Source organism: Doryrhamphus excisus, chromosome 12 (genome assembly GCF_030265055.1).
Source record: "Doryrhamphus excisus isolate RoL2022-K1 chromosome 12, RoL_Dexc_1.0, whole genome shotgun sequence".
Lineage (NCBI taxonomy): Eukaryota > Metazoa > Chordata > Actinopteri > Syngnathiformes > Syngnathidae > Doryrhamphus > Doryrhamphus excisus.
In genome coordinates this window covers 7,867,989-7,875,343 of record NC_080477.1, presented here as the reverse complement: position 1 = coordinate 7,875,343, position 7,355 = coordinate 7,867,989, and the positions used below count along the sequence as shown (strand labels likewise).

The 7,355-nt window shown below is 39.6% G+C and overlaps 1 protein-coding gene across 1 annotated transcript; it reads right to left on the bottom strand.

The window, feature by feature from the left end:
• Positions 1 to 1,051: 1,051 nt before the first annotated feature.
• adprhl1 (ADP-ribosylhydrolase like 1) lies at positions 1,052 to 7,330 on the bottom strand. Its single transcript, XM_058088585.1, has 7 exons — positions 6,907 to 7,330; positions 5,156 to 5,320; positions 4,961 to 5,086; positions 4,728 to 4,868; positions 3,669 to 3,796; positions 3,475 to 3,607; positions 1,052 to 3,411 (listed from the first exon to the last, which is right to left on the bottom strand). Exons 1-7 carry the CDS (start codon positions 7,118 to 7,120, stop codon positions 3,242 to 3,244), a joined length of 1,077 nt encoding a protein of 358 aa, XP_057944568.1. The 5' UTR covers positions 7,121 to 7,330; the 3' UTR covers positions 1,052 to 3,241.
• Between the last annotated feature and the right edge of the window lie 25 nt (positions 7,331 to 7,355).

Here is a 7,355-nt window from a genome sequence, read left to right as displayed (position 1 = left end):
TTTATGATCCATTCCATCCACTTCCTGTTTGTGCTGAATGTCACAGCAAGCTACTTTGTGTTTTGTGACTGTCCCAAGAGGTCTCTCACGTGGACATTTTGACTTGATTCCTTTGTGTACAACAACAATGTTCTCAAACTTTTCCATCAAGGAGGACAGCACGATCCCTTTTCTAATTAGCCTTGATTTGATTGCCTGCTGCCTCGGTATCTTCAATCCAAATTCCTTCTGCTCAATTATGGCAAACTTGGCCACAATATCCTTCACAGTGGTGCCTCTTTTCAGTTTTTGATCTCTTCTTTCTTTGCTCATCTTGCACATTTCGTGTCCACCATCTTGATTGTGAGAGTCATCACCTGCTGCTCTTCTGCTGGACAACAAAGTTCCTACTTCTCTTCTGTGGGTGATGGCAGGTTTGGGGGTGGACCTCAGGAACTTGGACTGGAGGAGTCGGAATGTAGTAAGACGCCGAGGTATGGGGTCACGCGTTCTTTGAAGACACTCTTCTTGGTGTCCTGACCAGCTTTTTTCTGAGGTCTTAGAAGATGTATCAGCATTCTTTCTTTTAATCACTTCATCAGGGAGCTGAATCACTGGTATGTGGCTTCTTTTAAGTCCAGTCTGCTCAAAAATAACTATATTCTCCACATCTTTGTTTCTGGTGGCCCTGTTGGGAAGTTCCTGTGTCAGGTAATGCAGGAGGCTCTCCAGAATCCCTCGGAGCTCCCGGCGACAGTCACGGTCTCTTAGCAACTTCCTCAACATACTGGCATCAGGGCTGATACAGGCTTTCTGAGAATCTGCTCTATAGAGAATAGAGGATATGCAAAACTTAATCCACATGACTGTGTTAATATTAGCAGTTATTGAAGTCATTTTTGGAAAAAGTACAGTGTCCTATGAGCTGCGCATTTTAATTGTGCATGGTAGTCACAAAGAGATTCATCTGCCAGAACCATATAAAGTAGCCTAAACACAAGTCAGGCTGCTATACAAACACAGTATACAGTTATCCTGCCATCACCTTAATTATTAAGGATCTGTGTCGGTGTTGGATCATACAGCAATTTCAAAATCCATTGTGATCCATGTCAAATATGGATTCAGATAACAATGTTTCTAAAAACCTTTCAGTTATGCTGTTTAGCAAACTACAAAAACAGAAACAAAAAGCATAATGACCAATTGAACATGAGGGTGACTGGTTGCTACAGTCTGGTTTTATGTATACAAGCAACAAACTGTCAAATGTAACGAGTGAAAATGGATAACTAACAAAAATAGAAACATGAGCATCAGAACATTTTTAAATGTCAGTCAATTGAAGATAACAATGAATCCCACACATAATTTATGCTATTAAATTCATGCTTTTTAAAAGGGGAACTAAAAAAGGGGGAGGGCTGCATTTTTGGGGTGGAATTTTGCCCATCATTCACAATCCTTACGTGAAACATCAACACATATTTCTTTCCCTTTTATGTGCTTTATAATACAAGAAAACAAGTTAAATTCAGCCAATTCATAATGCTGTCATTGGGATAACCCTATTTCGACTACGAATCCCTCTAAAAAAAAAAACAGCTGCTACAACTCTTATGATCTCTGCTCTGGGATGGCTGTGTGTTCCAGCAGAAGACGTGTGCTCCAGTCTTCAGGTAAAAAAACGCTGACGGCAAACAAGCATCTTGTTCAGTCTATCGATGCACAGAGGAATGGAGTTTCTATAGTGTTTTAAATCATAAAATACAGCAAGATACTGCAACTATTCCATGTTATCATCAGTGTACGTGTTAATGCATGATCACAGCATGAATATGAAACCATGCAGTGTTGGTAGAGGCGTTTTTAAGACGGCTTCATAGTCAAAATAGATGTATCCCAATGAAAATAACTTGTTTTTTCATGTTATAATGCACAGAAATGGGAAATAAATGTGTTCATGTTTCACATAAGGATTGTGAACGATGGATTATACAAAAAAGAAAGTAAATTTGCCCTTTGAGTTTAATTTTATGGAACTCAAAAAATGTCACCATAAAAATGCACTGTTGGAAAACAATTAGACATATTTAGCAGCACTGATTAGTTTAAGTAGTATTGATTAGTTTATAGATTATTTGGGTGAAAGAAAGGTACAATATTAAAGTAGAAACAATATTAGAAGAGGAAGAGAGGCAGAGTTTATATACAAGATCTAAGAACATTTTAATCATCACTATGGTATGGTTATTTCCCATGCTTTACTAAAAGGTTTGTCATAGCTCAAATCACCCATCACATGGCTGCCTTAGCACTCAATGACACTCATGTCACTGTTATGCACTGAATACGGTTACATTACTGTCAAATGTAGTTATATCATTGGGAGCAATATTGAAATTGAGAGTAGGATTATTGTATGTTTTATGTATTTTCCCCATTGTCCAACTATCATGAAAAAATCTTGCACTGGAATCAAATGTTAATATAAATTAACATTAAAGAGGACCTATTGTGCTTTTTCGACTCTTCTGTCCGATAAATTTTGTTAGAATGTTGTATTATTATTATTATTATTATTATTATTATTATTATTATTATTTGGCAGTTGGATAGAAGTTTGGGTTGGTTCTCAGAGAGTTTTTTTTCTCCGCAACGTCACAGTGAGATGGACTTCCTTGCTGTTAGCCGTAGGAGCTGAGTGGGATCAATCACAGCAGAGTGGGTATGCCCGGAGGAGGGGTGTGGGTTGAATGAATTCAAACAGATCGTTTTGGAAATCCAAAGAAATACAGCTGGAATAGGTGCAGATTCAGGAAGATCTAGAAAGTGCGGGTTATTATGTGTAGCTGCTCTAGAGGAGTGCACAATTCAGTACAACAGGTCCCCTTTAAGCAATAGGGGATTAGAGTTAGAATCATCCTCAGTTGCTATAGTTTACTTAAGTTTTACTTCTCCACACTGCAATCCAATACAAGCGTCCATTCATCTTCAAATCCATGTTAGCGATACACTTTATATGGAATACACGCTAGTCAGATGCATATCGACAAACAGGATAGCCTAACCTTTGATATTTTTGTGGTTCATGAAATATACTTGGGTGGTTTATGGATGGCAAGACCAAGGGGGTGTGGGGGGATGAAAAGGACATGTTACATTAGAAAGAGGATCTACCAAAGAGAACTAAAGGACAGTGCAGGGAAGAGAGGTCTTTGGGTCGTGCAGTTCCTTTTGATAGAGCCAATAGGCAGCAGTTTTACTTGTCTATGCACTTCTCTGCAGATGCTGCTTTGTAAAGCGCCTCTCCGAGCTCCTCCAAGCGTTGCCTTTTGTCTAAATCCTGGTACAGGCTTGAAGGAACTTGATTTAGACCATACATAAGGCCATAGAGGCAACCAGCGATCAGGCCTGTGGCTTCACTCTCCCCTGAAATAACAGGCAAGACTCAGTGAGCTGTACAACAATCAATGAAACGTCTGAACAACTAACCTCCGTGGAACATGGCTCTTCTGCACAGTTCTGCCCAATCGCTTCCTGCAATAAGGAGGGCATCATAGGCTATCATCGGGGCATCATGTCCCCTCCGGCCAGCACGTCCCTCTGAACTCCATCGCTTGTACATCTGCACCAAAATGAATGTGGTGTAAGAAAAAGTTAATTTCTTAAACAACAGAGAGACTTACCTTATCTGTGTCGTCAGCATCGTAGCGATTTTCCACCAACGGTTTATTCTGACCTTCTTTTTCTAGTTCCCTTTCTTCCAAGTAAAACTGCCACTTAGCTTCAAAGTAGAACCAGTTTTCTTGATATTCTGTATAGAAATATACATAAAAAAACAAAAAACATTGGCTAAGTTACCCTTTTCTGCGGGATATGTGTACAAAAATTCATGTTTTCAGTATAAGCTAAATAAAAACCGGTACATTACAATTTAAATGCTGTCTTAGCATTCGGAAATTCATTCAAAAACTTCACAGGTCAAAATGGCAAAACATTTTATCGTTTTAGCCTCTGATCCACATGAAACAAAATTTTTTGAAAACGGTTTCCGGTGTGGGAAAGTCTGAAAACACTGGCTTGTCGTTTCTATATGGACTAGCAATCCACTAATTTTTTTAAACGAACGTCACCGACACGGTCAACATAATATCTGAATATTTCAAGCTTCATGGTTCTGTCAGCGTGCTACACGTAGGTGTGTATCAGTTATCAGTTAGCCATTCCCGTCTGGATGTAACTACCGTATTTTCCGGACTATAAGTCGCACTTTTTTCATAGGTTGGCTGTTCCTGCGACTTATACTCCAGAGTGACTTAAAAATATTTATGTTACATAAACACTGGACACCTTTTCTGTTCATGTTTATTTTTTGTGTAGCTGAATAACCATTGTGTTAGCATATCTTACACATATTCAGCCTGTTCTCTATTCTTTTATTGTTAGAACTTGCCTTACAAGAAGACGTAATGTCTGTTTTGGTCAAGTAGTTTGTAAAATAAATTACCTCCAAAAAATGTGATTTATACTCCAGTGCGACTTATGTATGTTTTTTTCCAATTATGCATTTTTGGCCTTGTGCGAATTATACTCCGGAGCGACTTATAGTCCAGAAAATACGGTATTTACTAATCTGGCACAGTGTGGAAGTGACTTTTTTTCAACACACTAAAAAATAAAATATCCCAAGGTCATTATGGTATTACGGTATCTCTTTTGAAACATGACCAGAAACCTAGTGTTACCTGCCATTTGTCTTATGGTTTTCCTGCAGTACTCCTCAGCTCGAGGGATTACTTTCATGAGCTCACGGCCCCAAGTTCCAAGAGGTTTTCCTTGGATTGCATAAGAAGCAAACAGCGCTGTTGTCAGGGAACCCAGAAAGCCTGCAGGAAAGAGATTGTCTGTGTCATATCCAACTCAGTAGTCAGGTCTAAAACATAATACTCATACTCAGTTTATGTTTAAGTAATATCACCTGTGGGATGATTATGGATCATCCTTCCGGTCTCAATGCTGACCTCCACTAGGCTCTCTAGTCTCTCAGGTTGCCAGTATCTCATACCCACACACATGGCCTTAGCAGCTGCACCAAATCCAGACCCTGACCAGGCACATGTATATGCATACTTTAATAAATAAAACTTGTTTTATTCAGTTTCTATTCAATAACCTTTTTCATTGAAGGGTGTATGCCAGGCAAGGAGAAAATTATGCGGTTTAAGGTGAACACAGCCTTCAACTGTTGCCGGATCAGGGCTTCTTCCCTGGAGGGACACCATGGCTTCAACGTAGAGACGCACCAACTCACGGTACAGGTCCTCCAGACACCAGTAATCTGCATGAACACACAAACATGAAGTGACTCTGAGTCAGTCATGATTGACAGGCAAAAGGAGACGTGCGTTTCTGCAATGAGCTAAGTTTAACCTCAGCCTGCTACACTACAGATTAGAACCAGCATGCCTCAAGCAAGTGGAGACACAAACACGCACACTGAGGGGTCAGCTGGGATCCAAGAGCACAGCCATTAAGAAAAACCTTCTTTTACCGCTTATTATAAATCTTCTAGTCCTCCCCTGAAGAACAAACTGCTTTATTTCTGGTCAGATGATTCAAAGTCTAATCTGTCAGTATGGCTGCTTTGCCTGTTTGCATACAAGTGCATGTGTGGATTTTAGGATGTGGCTAAATGGGGATACCTAATCTCCAAAAAATGTCATCACCATATTACTGCACGCTGTCTTTGGCTTTAATTGTGTCTGCACTGAAATATGTCACCAGCAGTGAGCAGCTATTGTTGAATGAGAGCTAAAGCTTTTGTATACTATTTTGAACATCTCTGTCCCGGTAATGCATTGCTGTCCTTTGGGGGGGGCTTAACATGGCATTTGAGTGAGGGCATACACATATGACGGTCTGTACTTGGATTTTGACGGGGTGCAAGAATGGTGCACGCTTTCCATTCAGATATATTGTGCAATCGTTTACATCAAAAACGTTTTGACTCATGGGCCGTATTGGGTTAACAAAATTGTGCGGGGGGCCAGAACATACATTTAACACACAATTTTATGCTTATAATTCTAACAGTCCGCCTTGAATTATTTGGTAATGGTAATGGTCATGGTTTTATTTGGTTTGAACATGCATCAGATTACAATTGAGTGCATCACATAATCAGTTCACAGTTCCACATGTCCAAAAGGAGTAGGAAGAAGCAAAGCTTATTAAATCCTACCCCTCCATCTGGTACTTTTACAATCAGTAACTGTTACATTTGTTCACTTCCTGCTTTCCTAATATAGTTTAAGTTAAAAAAAATTTATTTTTGGTTTTTTTTTAATTATATTTTTGTCATGTACCGAAGTAACGGTAATGGTTTTATTTCATTTGAACATGCATCAGATTACAATTGAATGCATCACATAATCAGTTCACAGTTCCATATGTCCAAAAAGAGTAGGAAGAAGCAAAGCTTATTAAATCCTACCCCTCCATCTGGTACTTTTACAATCAGTAACTGTTACATTTGTTCACTTCCTGCTTTCCTAATATAGTTTAATGTTTGGCAATTTGTCTAATTTTAAGTGTCATACTATCAGCTGGATGTTCTCATTTCCCTTTTTTTAGGAGCACTTTAAAAATCGGGCCACATCAAACTTTATTTAATTTAATTTTACAGTTTTTATGTTTTGTTTTTTACTGAATAAGACTTGAAAGTCATGTTGCCAGCTGGTATGTTAAAAGTTGAAATACTTAAAAGCAACTGTCGAGCTGGATTCAAACTATTGGTGCGCCGCATGTGGCCCCCGGGCCGTAGTTTGCCCGTAGTAGTAGTAGTAGTAGTAGCCCGTAGTAGTTCAGCACTGTATAAAAGTGTCCTTAAATGGTAACCTTGCCCAAGATGGATGCTGAACTTACCTGTTATAAGTGCCTCAGCAGTGGTTATGTGCATCAATGTTGCATCACTCAGCGGCCAGTTATCTGGGTCCAGTTTTAGAGCTCCCAGACCGCCCAAGGATGCCAGTTCCTCCTGGATCTTTCTGCCTGATGTGCAACTTTCCCAACGGCCTTTTCTGAAGCCCAAGGCATCTCCAACGCCGCCCAGGACCATACCAGCCTTGAATTTCTCCATGTTCCTAGTCTTAAGCAGTTATTTGCAAGAACTTCTTCCACCGAAGAGCTTTTCAACCACCTAAACCACACAGTTGAAAAACAATTGAGTAGAGATTATCGGCATAGTTTCCTAACAAATATTCTCCAGCGCCAGTTTTGTTGATGCCGTTGTTTCTTTACCAGCTTTCCAATCTCTATCAAAGGTAGCCGCTCACATCAAAGTGTCAGTGTTATCTTCCATGGCTTCTTTATGC

What these genes read in the sequence shown, in the direction of transcription:
- adprhl1 (XM_058088585.1), bottom strand. Translation starts at nt 7,120, where the DNA reads ATGGAGAAATTCAAGGCTGGTATGGTCCTGGGCGGCGTTGGAGATGCC. An exon ending in TGCTGAGGCACTTATAACAG is followed by an intron (nt 5,321 to 6,906) that starts GTAAGTTCAGCA and finishes GTGTTCATGCAG; the next exon opens with ATTACTGGTGTCTGGAGGAC. An exon ending in AACCATAAGACAAATGGCAG is followed by an intron (nt 3,797 to 4,727) that starts GTAACACTAGGT and finishes ATTTCTATACAG; the next exon opens with AATATCAAGAAAACTGGTTC.